This window comes from Hypomesus nipponensis, chromosome 15, assembly GCF_054491055.1.
Source record: "Hypomesus nipponensis isolate SF chromosome 15, ASM5449105v1, whole genome shotgun sequence".
Taxonomy (NCBI): domain Eukaryota; kingdom Metazoa; phylum Chordata; class Actinopteri; order Osmeriformes; family Osmeridae; genus Hypomesus; species Hypomesus nipponensis.
Genome location: NC_140375.1, coordinates 19455001 through 19471432, shown reverse-complemented (window position 1 = coordinate 19471432; position 16432 = coordinate 19455001). Strand labels below are relative to the sequence as shown.

At 52.1% G+C, this 16432-nt stretch overlaps 1 protein-coding gene across 1 annotated transcript in view; it reads left to right on the top strand.

Annotated features, from left to right (window-relative positions):
- fat3a (FAT atypical cadherin 3a) overlaps positions 1 to 16432 on the top strand; it is a 78255-nt gene that overhangs the window by 34207 nt on the left and 27616 nt on the right. The window contains exons 4-9 of the mRNA XM_084674030.1: positions 70 to 384; positions 1658 to 1868; positions 5976 to 6115; positions 9554 to 9829; positions 12999 to 13209; positions 13356 to 16084. Of these exons, the coding sequence (XP_084530156.1) occupies positions 70 to 384; positions 1658 to 1868; positions 5976 to 6115; positions 9554 to 9829; positions 12999 to 13209; positions 13356 to 16084 (3882 nt within the window). The remainder of the gene's footprint in view (positions 1 to 69; positions 385 to 1657; positions 1869 to 5975; positions 6116 to 9553; positions 9830 to 12998; positions 13210 to 13355; positions 16085 to 16432) is intronic.

Below are 16432 nucleotides of genomic sequence, written 5' to 3'. Positions count from 1 at the left end.
TGATAGAGGCCCCATTGCCATGACCTCCATGGTGTGTGTGGGTGTGTATTAACAAGGTCTCCCCCCCAGGTGAGTATATCTGATGGAGGTGCCAGCCCCATGACCTCCACGGTGTGGGTGTGTGTGCGCGTGCTGGACGAGAACGACAACAAGCCCACCTTCCCAGAGAAGATGTACCAGGTGCGTCTGGTGGAGCGAGAGCGGAGGAAGAGAGGGGAGCCACTGTACCGGGCCTTCGCCTACGACCGCGACGAGGGCGCCAATGCTGACCTCTCCTACAGCATCGTCGATGGAAACGAAGAAGGGAAGTTCTTTATCGACCCCAAGACAGCTGTGGTGTCGTCACGGAAACAGTTCACGGCCGGGAGCTATGACATTCTAACAGTACGTCTTCCTCTCTCTCTCATTCCTCTCTCCTCTCTCTCCTCACTCTCCTCTCTCTCTCTGACTCATGAGAGAGAGAAAGACATTCTCACAGTACGTCTTCCTCTCTCTCTCTGTCTCTGTCCTCTGTCTCTCTAACTCATGAGAGAGAGAGAGAGACAGACAGACAGAGAGAGAGGAGAGAGAGAAATAGGAACTTGGTTCAGGTTCATAATTCATGATGTTTTCTTTAAAATCTATCTGAAGTCATTTATTTTGGATGTTGTTTACCTCTGCTGTATTACTAAACACGAGCGACTGCAACAGTTAGGAGCTCGACAGGAGCTAGTTCTCCAGGCTAGTTCTCCAGGCTGGTTCTCCAGGCTAGTTCTCCAGGCTGGTTCTCCAGGCTGGTTCTCCAGGCTAGTTCTCCAGGCTAGTTCTCCAGGCTGGTTCTCCAGGCTGGTTCTCCAGGCTAGTTCTCCAGGCTAGTTCTCCAGGCTGGTTCTCCAGGCTGGTTCTCCAGGCTAGTTCTCCAGGCTGGTTCTCCAGGCTGGTTCTCCAGGCTGGTTCTCCAGGCTAGTTCTCCAGGCTGGTTCTCCAGGCTAGTTCTCCAGGCTGGTTCTCCAGGCTGGTTCTCCAGGCTAGTTCTCCAGGCTGGTTCTCCGGGATAGTTCTCCAGGCTGGTTCTCCAGGCTGGTTCTCCAGGCTAGTTCTCCAGGCTAGTTCTCCAGGCTGGTTCTCCAGGCTAGTTCTCCAGGCTAGTTCTCCAGGCTAGTTCTTCAGGCTGGTTCTCCGGGCTGGTTCTCCAGGCTGGTTTTCCGGGCTAGTTCTCCGGGCTGGTTCTCCGGGCTAGTTCTCCGGGCTGGTTCTCCGGGATGGTTCTCCGGGCTGGTTCTCCGGGCTGGTTCTCCAGGCTGGTTCTTCAGGCTGGTTCTCAGGGCTGGTTCTCCGGGCTAGTTCTCCGGGCAGGTTCTCCAGGCTGGTTCTCCAGGCTAGTTCTCCAGGCTAGTTCTCCAGGCTAGTTCTCCAGGCTAGTTCTCCTGCTGACTCACTTCTCTCCTTGGTGTTTTATTGTAGATGCTGTTATTTTGTTCTATTTTTAGTTCTGGCTTTTTGGTGGGGAGTGTAATGTTACGGTATCTCTCTCTCTCTCTCTCTCTCTCTCTCTCTCTCTGTATCTCCCTCTATCTCTCTCCCTCTTTCTTCCCTCCCTCTGTCTCTCTCTCTCTCTCTGTCTGTCCTCTCTTTCTCTCCTCCCCTCTTTCCCCCTACCCTGCCTCCCCCTCCTCAGATAAAGGCCTCAGATAATGGCCGCCCCCAGAAGTCCTCCACCGCCCGGTTGCATATCGAGTGGATCCGCCGGCCTCCGACCTCAGCGCTGCCCCTGGTGTTCGAGGAGCAGTACTACAACTTCACCGTCATGGAGAGCGACAAGGTGGCTGAGATTGTGGGCGTGGTCTCCACTCAGCAGAGCTCCGCCCCCCTATGGTTCGACATCACAGGTGACGCCCCTCTCCTCCATAGGGCTGATTGGATTGGAGGTGTTTTAGCGTGTGTGTGTGTGTGTGTGTGTGTGTGTGAGGCTCAGCTCAGGTACTGTGTCCTCACTGCATGATCTGTGCTTGTTCTCTCTCCTCCCCCATCCCATGGTACCATGACACACCCCTCTCTGCTGGTGTGTGTCAGAGTGGAGTTGTAGGGTCCTTAGGTGTGTCTTCATTCTGGCTGCTGTAACAGAAGTTAGACACAATCTCATTTGAATTAGATCAGAAATGATAGCTCATCTATCCATTGCCCTTTAATAACATTCCATAAGTGATGAAATAAGGTTTTGTTAAGTACCTTTCAGTCAGGCCTACACAGCATCTTATGAATCCTCCGCTTCCCTTTAAGTGGTTCACATGCAGAGCACACACAACACTTAAAACCTTTCATTCCCATGAACTTCAATTTCCTTCACATGAAAGGCTTAGCAGATTATGTCATGTCCATAGTCACAGCATCCTTTCCCTTCAATGCGAGTTCAAGCCAAGAACGATTAACCTTTTTCCAGTTAAGTACATTATGGTCAAACATAATTGTCAAGAATTTATACGTGAAATATGGTCCCTTTTTATCAATATGTTGGACCACAAACTGCATTGTGGGTATTGGAGTTCCCTATGAGAGCAGCCAGCCCAGGAGACAGCTGGATTGACCGACCAAGACCGCATTTCCCAGAATGCTCCATTCATCTCTGTTTTGTTGAGTTCCAGTATGTCTCCTGTGGGAGAGATACCTTCTGGTCTGCTTCTGGCTCTCCTGTGCTTCCTATGCTCTCATTCCTGTCCCCTCACCTCTGCCCTCCACTCTACTCCTCTCCCTTTATCCCACCTCCTGTCCCCTCCCCTCCATTCCCCTCCACTCTTCTCCCTTCCTCTCCTCTCCCCACCTATTCTCCTTTCCTCTCCCCTCCTCTCTTCACCTCCTCTCACCCCACCTCCCCACCTCCTCTCACCTCCCCTCCCCACCTCCCCACCTCCTCTATAATAACCAGGATTTCTCTTCTATGGAATCACATCTCCGTCTTTATCTTTCTGCTTTTCTTTTTTACCTTTTTTTCTCTCTTCCTCTCCCTCTTCCTCTTCTTCTCTCCCTAATCCTCCCCTCTCACTCTCCCTCCTGTCTCACCTTCTGTCTGTCTTTCTCTCCCTCCTGTCTCACCTTCTGTCTGTCTTTCTCTCCCTCCTGTCTTCTCTCCTGTCGCGATGCTTCGTGTGTGGAAGGTTCCAGTCCCTTCCGAGAGATGTTCTATGTCCTGCAGGGCGCTTGTGGCAGGAACTGCTCCTCAGAAGGTATCTCAGTTCAACCTTGAACTGCTTCTTCTTTCACCCTTTTCTGTTCCTCCTCCCCTCCTTTTTATCTTTCTTTGACTCCATCCTTCACGTGTTGCCATGACTCCATGACTCCGTCTGCCTGGTGCTGCTCACGCCAGCCTTTGATTGGTTCGTTTTGGAAGGAAGGGGCGGAGGGGTGTGACACACCAACACTGTAAGGTGTTAAAGCGTGTGTGTGTGTTAGCATGTTGTGTGTGTAAGTGTGTTAGCATGTTGTGTGTAAGTGTGTCCTACATCGTCCTGCATGCTTAGCCTTTCTCCAGAGGTTAAAGTGAAAGATTAGTTTGGGAGGGAATTCTGCCCCTTCCTGATTGGCTCCTAGACCTCACCATGTCCCTCGTTAGCAACCCCATAGCTGCTGCCATGGCAATGACCCCTCTGTGACCCTGACGACAGCTCTGTCTAATGACCTGCTGTTAACGGCTGCTGAAACATCACACACACCACCCACACACTCACCACCCCCTGAGCTGTCAGTGACCCCACACACACTCACATGTAAACACACACACAGGCATGCACCCAAGTAATTGACCGAGAGAGAGCGATGTGCACACACAGATCCCAGTAGAGACAGAGCTGGGTTAGGTTTAGGGTCTCAGTAGACACAGAGCTGGGTGGGCTGGGGGGCTGGGGACAGATTTCACAGGGTCACCAGGGAGGGAGGGGGGAGGGGGGGAGGGAGGAGGGAGGGGGGAGGGAGGTGGGGAGGGAGGGGGGGGAGGTACAAGTGGAAAGGGGAGATTCTTGCGATTAGAGGAGGGAATGAAAAGAGGGGAGGGAGGAGGCAAGTGGAGAGGAGAAGGCTGTAATGAGAGGTGGGAAGTGCAGAGATGGAGAAGGTGGTAAAGATTGAGCAGGCAAAGGTTAGGAGAGAAGCTTTAATAGAGCGAGAATGAGAAGCAGGGATGGAGAGGCTGACTGGGTTATAAACAGAGAGAGAGGTGGAGGATAAAGGGAGGGGAGAGGGGGAGGAGAGGGTGGCTTGAGGAATGATGGTTTTATTGATGGAGAGAAGTGGAGTGTGATTGTAGTTTGTGTGTGTGTGTGTCTGCGTGCGTGCGTGCGTGTGTGTGTGTGTTCGTTCAGATGAAAGGCTAGGTGAAGGAAGAGGGAGTTGAACAATTAATGTAAGACTGAGACCCAATGCACTCGTCATGCACTCGTCATGACACACACACCACATCCTAGAAACAGACCAGTCATCCTCCTTTACAGCGGTCGCCACGACCACCAGCCTCTGGTATCTCCAGACGAAGCTGACCGACCGCCAACATCACTGCTGAGTGTGTGTGCCATGTCCACAGTCAGGCTCTACCAATCCCAGATCTAGCTCAGACCCACATCTCTCATTTGCTGTGGTTCAGGACTGGTGGAATATCTTGTCCCATTCCAGCTAACCCACTTCCTCCTCTCCCCCTCTCCCTCCACCCCTTCTCTCTCCTCTTCTCCTCCTCTCCTCCTCACTCCTCTCCTCCTTTCCTCCTCGCTCCTCCTCTTCCTCCACTCCTCCTCTCCCTCCACACCTCCTCGCTCCTCCTCTCCCTCCTCTCCTCTTCACACAACACACACACTCTTAAACACGCACACACACATACACACACACACAACACACACACTCTTAAACACACACACACACATACACTTACACACACACACAACACACACTCTTAAACACACACACACTCTTAAACACACACTCTTACACACACACTCTTATACACACACTCTTACACACACACACTTACACACACACACTTACACACACACTCTTAAACACACACACACTCTTAAACACACACTCTTACACACACACTCTTAAACACACACACACTCTTAAACACACACACACTCTTACACACAAACATGTTGGGTGGTGGGCCACAGTGTGAGGTCATGGAGTTATTAGACAGAGACGCCGTCAAGGAATCTCTGAGTCTGCACCACGGGTCTGACAGTCACACACACTCACACACACTCACACACACTCACGCCGCCAGCTGTGAGGAGCTGTGATTAAGAGGAACTAAATGACCTGTTTAAACGGGTGTGTGTCAGGAGAGAGGATATTGTAGTGAGACAAACAGATTTGAACACACACACTGCAACATGTGTGATGCATATGGACCCATAAACACACACACACAACCCCCACATGTGAACTGTGCATGGCCACCGTGTGTGTGTGTTAAGATCTTTTGTGATCATGTGTGTGTTTGCATGGTGCATACATGTGTCACGTGTTGCTGAGTGTCACCGTGGCGACTGCTGATCTCATATCACACCTGCCTACAACATCTCCTCTCCCTCCCTCACATTAGACAGTGCCATTATGTGTGACGGGGTGAGTGTTGGAGGGAGTGGGAAGGAGGGAGGGAGGGGTGAGTGGGTGGGGGACAGAGGGAGGGACTGGGTGAGTGACAGAGGGAGGGACTGGGTGAGTGACAGAGGGAGGGAGGGGTGGGTGGGGGACAGAGGGAGGGACTGGGTGAGTGACAGAGGGAGGGAGGGACTGGGTGAGTGACAGAGGGAGGGAGGGGTGAGTGGGGGACAGAGGGAGGGACTGGGTGAGTGACAGAGGGAGGGAGGGGTGGGTGAGGGACAGAGGGAGGGAGGGGTGGGTGGGGGACAGAGGGAGGGAGGGGTGAGTGGGGGACAGAGGGAGGGACTTGGTGACTGGGTGGGTTCTCTGTAATCTTTATGTTTAAAAGTCAGTGTGTCCCCTTGGTGCAGGCGGTAACCTAGACAGCGTGTTTGGAGTGGAGAAGGGAGCCGGTACCATCATCATCGCCCGGCCCCTCGACGCAGAGCAGCGCTCCTTCTATAACCTCACCCTGGAGGTGACAGATGGGTCCAACACCGCCTCTACACAGGTACTGCCTCACTCTGCCTCACTCTGCCTCACTCTGCCTCACTCTGCCTCCACACGGGTACACATCCTGTCACCTCTCTCTTCATCCTCTCCTCATCCTCTCTTCATCCTCTCTTCATCCAGTGGCCCCTTAATGCACGGGCTTACCTGGCCTTAAGCCCGGTACCTCGACCAATCAGGGGCCAAAATGTAACAAAAACTAGAGAGGGTAAAATTTCTGGGGAAATTGTAGGGTGTGCTTGCTTGCGTTGGTTGCAGATGGGTCCATTTAATATCAAACAAGCTGAACCCCCTTTGACACAAGCTATTCTAACAACATTGTCACCGGCAGTATTTTTCAGATGGAATCTCACGATTCAAACAGTAGTTACCATCTGCTGACTGAAATATATGGTTCAATCACCCAGGCAGTGATCCTGTGTGGGCTATTTGGCTATATCGCTGTTGAGAAATGGACTGTGCGATTAGCGGGCAGGGGGCCTCAAGTGTTATTAAGACGACCCTGTCCTCATCCTCTCCTCATCCTCTTCTCATCTTCTCCTCATCTTCTTCTCATCCTCTCCTCATCCTCTTCTCATCCTCTTCTCATCTTCTTCTCATCCTCTCCTCTTCCTCTCCTCTTCTCATCCTCCTCATCTTTTCCTCTCCTCATCCTCCTCATCCTCTTCTCATCCTCTCCTCATCCTCTCCTCATCCTCTCCTCATCCTTTCCTCTCCTCATCCTCCTCATCCTCTCCTCATCCTCCTCATCCTCTTCTCATCCTCTCCTCATCCTCTCCTTATCCTCTTCTCATCCTCCTCATCCTCTCCTCATTCTCTCCTCTCCTCATCCTCTTCTCATCCTCCTCATCCTCTCCTCATCCTCCTCATCCTCTCCTCATTCTCTCCTCTCCTCATCCTCTTCTCATCCTCCTCATCCTCTCCTCATCCTCCTCATCCTCTCCTCATCCTCCTCATCCTCTTCTCATCCTCCTCATCCTCTCCTCATCCTCCTCATCCTCTCCTCATCCTCCTCATCCTCTTCTCATCCTCTCCTCATCCTCTCCTCATCCTCTCCTCATCCTCTCCTCTTCTCATCCTCCTCATCCTCTCCTCATTCTCTCCTCTCCTCATCCTCTTTTCTTATCTCCCTGTGTCTCTTGCAGCCCCTCATCTGAAAACGTCTTCTGACAGATAGTCCTGTCCCGTCAGCCATTGACAGATAGTTTCTGTCCCATCAGTAAATGACTGATGGTGCATCAAGGACTATCCGATTGATCAAAGCACGATGGTGATAACTAACTAACTATACTCTATGTCTCGTCAGTCGCTCCTCCTCCACTCTCCTCTCCTCCTCCTGTCCTCTCCTCCTCTCCTCTTACCTAATATATTAGCTTTAGCATCTTTATAGAGGTGAAGGGAAGGGCCTTTACCAGCCAAGGCAGGAAGAGACACTTTTATTGTCCTCTGACACCAGTGCTACAGATGATGACAAACACACACACACTCACACAGACCTGCACCGACACACAGACACACACTCAGAGACATTCGCACAGACACACACACATCATTCACCCTGTCATCTCCATGGCCATGAGGGCGTGTATGTGTAATTCAGTGTGGCTCCTAACCTGCCAGTTTTTGTTTCTGTAAAAATCTGAGGATTTACAGTCCCAGAGCCTGTTGCTACATATAACACAATAGTCACAAACATGGAAATACACAGTTATTATTCAGGTTTTTACCTTTTTCACCATTTATTTTCTGCATCCTCTTCCCTCTAACTTTCATCTGCTTTCTCCCACATGTACTTTTCCTGGGATGTCTGTCACACTCTCTCTGTCCATTTCTCTCTTGCTGTCTCTGAGTCTCTCTCCCTCCCTCTGTTCTCTGCTCTCTCTGAGTCTCTCTCCCTCCCTCTGTTCTCTGCTCTCTCTCTGAGTCTCTCTCCCTCCCTCTGTTCTCTGCTCTCTCTGAGTCTCTCTCCCTCCCTCTGTTCTCTGCTCTCTCTGAGTCTCTCTCCCTCCCTCTGTTCTCTGCTCTCTCTCTGAGTCTCCCTCCCTCCCTCTGTTCTCTGCTCTCTCTGAGTCTCTCTCCCTCCCTCTGTTCTCTGCTCTCTCTGAGTCTCTCTCCCTCCCTCTGTTCTCTGCTCTCTCTGAGTCTCTCTCCCTCCCTCTGTTCTCTGCTCTCTCTGAGTCTCTCTCCCTCCCTCTGTTCTCTGCTCTCTCTGAGTCTCTCTCCCTCCCTCTGTTCTCTGCTCTCTCTGTGAGTCTCTCTCCCTCCCTCTGTTCTCTGCTCTCTCTGAGTCTTAGCTGAGCTGGGGGCAACATGAACAAAGGTTGACTGCTGCCATAACAGAGAGAGTCCTCACTACATTAGAGAGGGAGTGTGTGTGATCAGGAGGGTGTGTGTGTGTGTGTGTGTGTGCGTGCGTGTGTGTGTGTGTGTGTGTGTGTGTGAGCTATAGTAGCTGTGACACATGGAACCCAGCCCTTCTCTTGTTATCAAGTCCTTTGTCTGTGTAGGCTACAGGTCACCCAGGGCTAGCTTCACTACTGTGAGCACTCTCTCTCTCTCTCACACATCACATACAGGGTCTCTCCTCCAGAGAGTTAGTCCTGCAGATGGAGTCTGTGGTCTCTCCTCCAGTCTCTCCTTTTCCCTCTCTCCTCTCTCCCCTCCTCTCTACCATCTCCTCTGTATTTCCATGAGTCACTGTCCCTAACGCACACTATAGCTGTTCTCCTCACCCCACCCAGTCACTGAATCACACACAAACGCTCACACACACATTTACATTTAGTCATTTAGCAGACGCTCTTATCCAGACCGACTTACAGTGAGTACAGGGGCAGGACAGGCTGGTGGAGATGCAGCCTGGAGACCAGGGGGTCAGACTATAGAGGCTGGAGACCAGGGGGTCAGACTGTAGAGGCTGGAGACCAGGGGGTCAGACTGTAGAGGCTGGAGACCAGGGGGTCAGACTGTAGAGGCTGGAGACCAGGGGGTCAGACTGTAGAGGCTGGAGACCAGGGGGTCAGACTGTAGAGGCTGGAGACCAGGGGATCAGACTGTAGAGGCTGGAGACCAGGGGGTCAGACTGTAGAGGCTGGAGACCAGGGGGTCAGACTGTAGAGGCTGGAGACCAGGGGATCAGACTGTAGAGGCTGGAGACCAGGGGGTCAGACTGTAGAGGCTGGAGACCAGGGGGTCAGACTGTAGAGGCTGGAGACCAGGGGGTCAGACTGTAGAGGCTGGAGACCAGGGGATCAGACTGTAGAGGCTGGAGACCAGGGGGTCAGACTGTAGAGGCTGGAGACCAGGGGGTCAGCCTGGGAGCTCTCTGCCTGGTGAAGGCTGGTGTGATGTAAACCATCCTGACACTGTGAAAAAGGCTGTAAAACATGGTTGTGTGTTTGGTCATTTGATGGTCATGGTTGTATCTTTGTCCCCCCAGGTCCACATCACGGTTCTGGACACCAATGACAACGCCCCCATGTTCTCCCAGCCCAGCTACGAGGTGGCGGTGTCGGAGGACACGCCCCCGGACACAGAGGTGGTTCAGGTGCTGGCGTCGGACCGTGACGAGCAGCACCGGCTCAGCTACTCCCTACAGGGGGCGCTGGACCCCGCCAGCCTACGCCTGTTCCATCTAGACCCCGCCTCCGGCACCCTGCTCACCTCCCAGCGCCTCGACCATGAGGCCTGCGCTCGCCACGTCCTCACCGTCATGGTAACACTCTTTAACAGGGACAGTACCATGGTAACAGTACCATCATGGGAGTCCTGCTGGTGTGTGTGTCTGAACCAGACTCCACCTCCAGGCAGTCAGGATTATGATCAGAAGGAAGACATGCAGTTGTAGCCTTGCTGGCTGTCTGGTGTTGGGAATGTTTCTGTCAGCTGTTATCTGAAATGAACCATTGAGTGACATCTGCAGGCAGCTCAGTAATTACAGATTTCCTCGCTGGTCATTGACCTTGATTAATCAAAGGAAAAGATTAAAATAAAAATAATGATGTGTTATCAGAGTATCTTTGCGGCAGCAGTATAATATGAATGTACCTCACCTACTGGTCACGCGCTCCCTGCCTCACCCCCTGGCCATGCCCTCCCTGCCTCACCCCCTGGCCATGCCCTCCCTGCCTCACCACACGCCACGTGCTGCCTGCCTCACCTACTGGCCATGCGCTCCCTGCCTCACCACACGCCACGCACTCCCTGCCTCACCACACGCCACGTGCTGCCTGCCTCACCTACTGGCCATGCGCTCCCTGCCTCACCACACGCCACGTGCTGCCTGCCTCACCTACTGGCCATGCGCTCCCTGCCTCACCACACGCCACGCGCTCCCTGCCTCACCACACGCCACGCGCTGCCTGTATCACCTACTGGCCATGCGCTCCCTGCCTCACCTACCGGTCACGCGCTCCCTGCCTCACCACACGCCACGCGCTGCCTGTATCACCTACTGGCCATGCGCTCCCTGCCTCACCTACCGGTCACGCGCTCCCTGCCTCACCCCCTGGCCATGCCCTCCCTGCCTCACCCCCTGGCTATGCGCTCCCTGCCTCACCTACTGGCCATGCCCTCCCTGCCTCACCTACTGGCCATGCGCTCCCTGCCTCACCTACTGGCCATGCGCTCCCTGCCTCACCACACGCCACGCGCTCCCTGCCTCGCCACACGCACTCCCTGCCTCACCACACACACTCCCTGCCTCACCACACGCCACGGGCTCCCTGCCTCACCACACGCCACGGGCTCCCTGCCTCTGGCCCACCTTATTTCTCTGAGCAGCAACCAGCCTCCCACCTCAGCAGGGACACAAGGAGACGCCACCACTGTGTGTGTGATAGCACATAGAGACGGTGTGTGTGTGTGTGTGTGTGTGCGCGCGCGTGTGTGTGTGTGTGTGTGTGTGTGTGTGTAAACCAAAGTTTGCATGACAGACCTTGTATGGATATTCAGACCACATACAATCCAATGTGCTGTCTGCTCTATTGGATCCACTACTCTATAGATCTACTACTCTATAGATCTACTACTCTATAGATCTACTACTCTTTAGATCTACTACTCTATAGATCTACTACTCTATAGATCTACAACTCTTGAGATCTGTTACTCTATAGATCTACTACTCTATAGATCTACTACTCTATAGATCTACTACTCTATAGATCTACTACTCTATAGATCTACAGCTTTATAGATCTACAACTCTATAGATCTGCTACTCTATAGATCTACTACTCTTTAGATCTACTACTCTTTAGATCTGCTACTCTATAGATCTAATACTCTATAGATCTACTACTCTATAGATCTACTACTCTTTAGATCTGCTACTCTATAGATCTACTACTCTATAAATCTACTACTATTTAGATCTGCTACTCTATAGATCTACTACTCTTTAGATCTACTACTCTATAGATCTACTACTCTTTAGATCTGCTAGTCTATAGATCTACTACTCTATAGATCTACAGCTTTATAGATCTACAACTCTATAGATCTGCTACTCTATAGATCTACTACTCTTTAGATCTACTACTCTTTAGATCTGCTACTCTATAGACCTAATACTCTATAGATCTACTACTCTATAGATCTACTACTCTTTAGATCTGCTACTCTATAGATCTACTACTCTATAAATCTACTACTATTTAGATCTGCTACTCTATAGATCTACTACTCTTTAGATCTACTACTCTATAGATCTACTACTCTATAGATCTACTACTCTTTAGATCTGCTACTCTATAGATCTACTACTCTATAGATCTACTACTCTATAGATCTACTACTCTTTAGATCTACTACTCTATAGATCTACTACTCTTTAGATCTACGTAAGGAACGCCAGTCATTATTGGGAAAATAAGCCCCGACAGGGCAAACAGCACGGTTTTGCTTCGCCCTGAAGGGGCTTATTTTCCCGATAATGACTGGCGTTCTATACATTATCCCGCTTATTACACGGCTACTTGCCAAAATGAAACAAATAACTTAACACAGTGTGTCTTTTTACAATTTATTTGTTACCATTCATAGTGTTGATCAGCAGAGAAATAGTTCACCAAAGACGTTGAACTTCAGACGTCGCTAAGCAACGGAATACGCTGGGGTTGATAAGTTACCGGACTACTTGCGGAGTGCTACAAAAGACGTGAATCCGAGGAAAAAAGGCCACTTCCCTTGACAGCGGTCAATTATGCATAGCAACGGTCAAAAATGGAAAAATCGTTGACCACAGAACTTTGGGAAGCATGGAGCAAGGAGTTGGGAAGAATGGAGCATTCTACAGCATTAAGAAGCCTAGTACCCTAATAATACTCTTTAGATCTACTACTCTTTAGATCAAATACTCTATTGATCCACTACTTTATAGGATCCAGGATTGTATTCCCAGGTTGGAACATTTACAGTTCCACTTGTAAGGGTTTCTGGCATTCAGATAAACGGATTTGAGCAGAACAAATCTCCTTTGTGGTGTTCTCTTGAAAAGACAACACATGCATATTGAGAGCTGGAACAAAGATATCTGATGGGCTGAGCGATCCTTTCCCAGACCCTATTCAGGACTAACTCTCACCAGCTTGTTGGGTTTGTTGTTTAAGAGCAGAGCAGGATTTCATGATGCCGAGAAGAGGGCTGATTCTGATGCTGATGCTAATTCTGATGCTAATTCTGATGCTAATTCTGATGCTGTTTATCGCCCCAGTGTCTCGCACCAGGGCATAACATCAATCTCATCAACCCTCCTAATTCTCATCTGCTCTACCAGCGGCTGCGTCCCTAAAGTCTCTTAAGACCAAGTACTAAAGGGTTTTACCTTGCCACTCCCTTCTCCAGTTCCAGCTTCAGTGAGCCTGTTCTCCCTCTCTGCTCAGGTGAAGGACCAGGAGTTCCCGTATCGGAGGAACCTAGCGCGGGTGCTGGTGGAGGTGGAGGACGTGAACGACCACATCCCGGTCTTTACCAGCGCGCTGTACGAAGGCTCGGTGTACGAGTCTGCTGCTGTGGGCTCGGCCGTTATCCAGGTCACAGCACTGGACAAGGACACGGGCGCCAACGCAGAGCTGCTGTACGCCCTAGAATCAGGTAGGAGCCTGTCGCATCTGACAACAGTTGCATGTTTTCTGCTGCTCTGGGTGTGGATAAACAAGTTCAGTAATTGATGACTGAAAATGATGACTTGGTAACTTCTTGTCTTGCTGACGTAGCTCTCTGGTGTCTTTGTCTCCTAGGGAACACAGGGAACATGTTCCGGATGGATGCAGTGCTGGGTATCGTGTCCGTAGCGAGGGAGCTGGATCTCTCCTCCATCGGCCACTACGTCCTCACGGTCAGAGCCACCGATAACGGCTCCCCTCCCCTCTCCTCCACCACGGTCGTCCGGATCGCCGTAACCCTCTCGGACAACGCTGGGCCCAAGTTCCCCCAGCCAGAATACCAAGCCGAAGTCACAGAGAACGTTGCCGTGGGAACGTCCGTCACCACGGTGACCGCAATCAGCCAGTCCACCCTGACCTACGACATCAGGCGGGGCAACGAGGAGCGCGTGTTCAGGATCAACCAGTACAGCGGCGTGATCACTACCCAGAAGCCTCTAGACTATGAGGCCACGCCCTCCTACTCCCTCACCGTCCAGGCCACCAACATGGCAGGCATGACCTCCAACGCTACGCTGCTGGTCGCCGTGGGCGACGAGAACGACAACCCGCCCGTGTTTCAGCAGCTCCGTTACCACGGCAGCATCAGTGAGGCGGCGGCCGTCAACAGCGTGGTCCTGAACCCAGACGAGTCTCCGCTGGTTATCAGGGCCACGGACGCCGACCGCAACCAGAACGCCCTCCTGGTCTACCAGATCGTAGAGGACACCGCCAAGATGTTCTTCACCGTCGACTCCGGGACCGGCTCCATAAGGACAATCGCAAATTTGGATCATGAGACGTTCGCAAGTTTCAACTTCCACGTCCACGTGAGGGACAGTGGGAGGCCCCAGCTGACTGCCGACAGCCCCACCCAGGTCACCATCCAGGTGATTGACACCAATGACTCTCCTCCCCGCTTCACTCAGGACGCCTACGAGGCTGTCCTGCTGCTGCCCACCTACGTGGGCGTGGAGGCGCTGCAGGTAGCGGCCACAGACCCCGACAGAAACGTCCCCACCGAGCTCACCTACTCCCTGACGGACGGCAGCCTGGAGCACTTCTCCATTGATCCCTCCACCGGCATCCTCACGGTGACCAACAACAACTTCTCCAAGGAGCGCTTTCGCTTCAATGTGAAAGTGTCAGATGGGAAGTTCTCAAGCACGGCCCTGGTCACTGTTCTGGTCCGAGAGGCTCTGGACTCCGGCCTGGTGTTCACGCAGAACCTCTACTCCTCCTCTATCCAGGAGAACGTGACCAATATCACCAAGGTGGCGGTGGTCAATGCAGTGGGGAACCGGCTGAACGAGCCGCTCAAGTACACCTTGCTGAACGCCGGTTCCCTCTTCCGGATCCTTCCGACTTCCGGCGTGATCCAGACGACGGGTGAGCCCTTCGACCGGGAGGAGCAAGAGTTCTACGAGCTGGTAGTGGAGGCTGGGCGGGAACACGACCACCTGCGCGTTGCCAGGGTGATGGTGAAGGTCCAGCTGGAGGACGTCAATGACAATGCTCCTGTGTTCGTGGGGCTGCCGTACTACGCTGCGGTGCAGGTCGAAGCAGAACCTGGCTCGCCCATATTCCGCGTCACGGCAGTGGACCAGGACAAAGGCATCAACGGGGACGTGTCTTACTTCCTGAAAGACGACCACGGACACTTTGAGATAGACCGTCAAACGGGAGGCCTCCGTCTGAAGAAGGCTTTCGAGTCGGACCTGTCCAACATGGAATACCATGTGGTGGTGTATGCCAAAGACGGCGGGCATCCACCTCTCTCTTCCACTGCGGAGTTCCCCATCACCGTTGTCAACAAGGCCATGCCGGTGTTTGATAAGTCCTTCTATGCCGTGTCCGTGAACGAGGATGTAGCGGTTCACACACCCATCCTGGGCATTAATGCCACGAGCCCTGAGGGCCAGAGCATCATCTACACCATCGTGGAGGGGGACCCCGCACTGCAGTTCGACATCGGCTTTGACACCGGCGTCATCAGCGTTATCAACTTCCTGGACTACGAGGTCGCCGCCTCCTACCGGCTGACGGTCCGAGCCACAGACTCCCTGACGGGCGCCAGGGCGGAGGTCGATGTAGACGTGACGGTTCTGGACGTCAATGACAACTCTCCAGTGTTTGAGAAGATGTCATACCGGGCAGTCCTGTCGGAGACAGCGATGATTGGAACTCCGGCGCTGCAGGTTGTAGCAACCGACCGAGATTCTGAGAAGAACAACGCGGTGCGCTACCAGATCTTCTCGGAGGTCTACAACAGCACGGACTATTTCCACATCGACAGCAGCAGTGGCCTCATCCTGACCGCTCGCATGCTCGACCACGAGGTTGTCCAGCGCTATGAGTTCATTGTCCGGGCGACGGATAACGGCTTCCCGCCTCTGAGCAGTGAAGTATCAGTCACGGTCGTGGTTAACGACATGAACGACAACCCTCCCATCTTCAACCAGCTGCTCTACGAAGCGTATGTCAGCGAGCTGGCACCCAGAGGCCACTTCATCACCTGCGTTCAGGCGTCAGACGCTGACAGCTCAGACTTCGACAAACTGGAGTACAGCATCTTGTCGGGAAACGAGAGGATGAACTTTGTGATGGATGGGCAGTCTGGGATCGTAACACTGTCAGGCCATCGCAAGCAGAGGATGGAGCCGACCTACAACCTGAACGTGTCTGTTTCTGACGGCGTGTTCACCAGCACGGCCCAGATCCACATCACGGTCCGGGGAGCGAACCTCTACAGCCCTGCGTTCGCCCTGAACACCTACGAGGGGGAGGTGCGTGAAAACGCACCTGTGGGCACCAAGGTCGCACAGGTGAGAAGCATCTTCAACTGTATTCAGCTCAGGGTTCTATTAGTAGTGTGTGAGATTGTCATCTCACAATATGTCTTTCATATTTAATCTGTTAAAATGTTACCCCAATAAATGATTAAAAAAAAAATAATAACATTAAAAGGGTGTAGGCCCACTTAAAAACTTCAAAGAGGCTTAACTGGATGATCATGTCCACATAACAAATTCTGATGGAACACATCTTAAATTGTGAGGGAGTTTTATTCACTCACAAACTACTGCCGTAGGCCTATAATAAACATCATCCACAAAATTTGACTTTTCTGGAATACAAAATACATTTCAGACATGTTGTCTCATAGCCTAGTA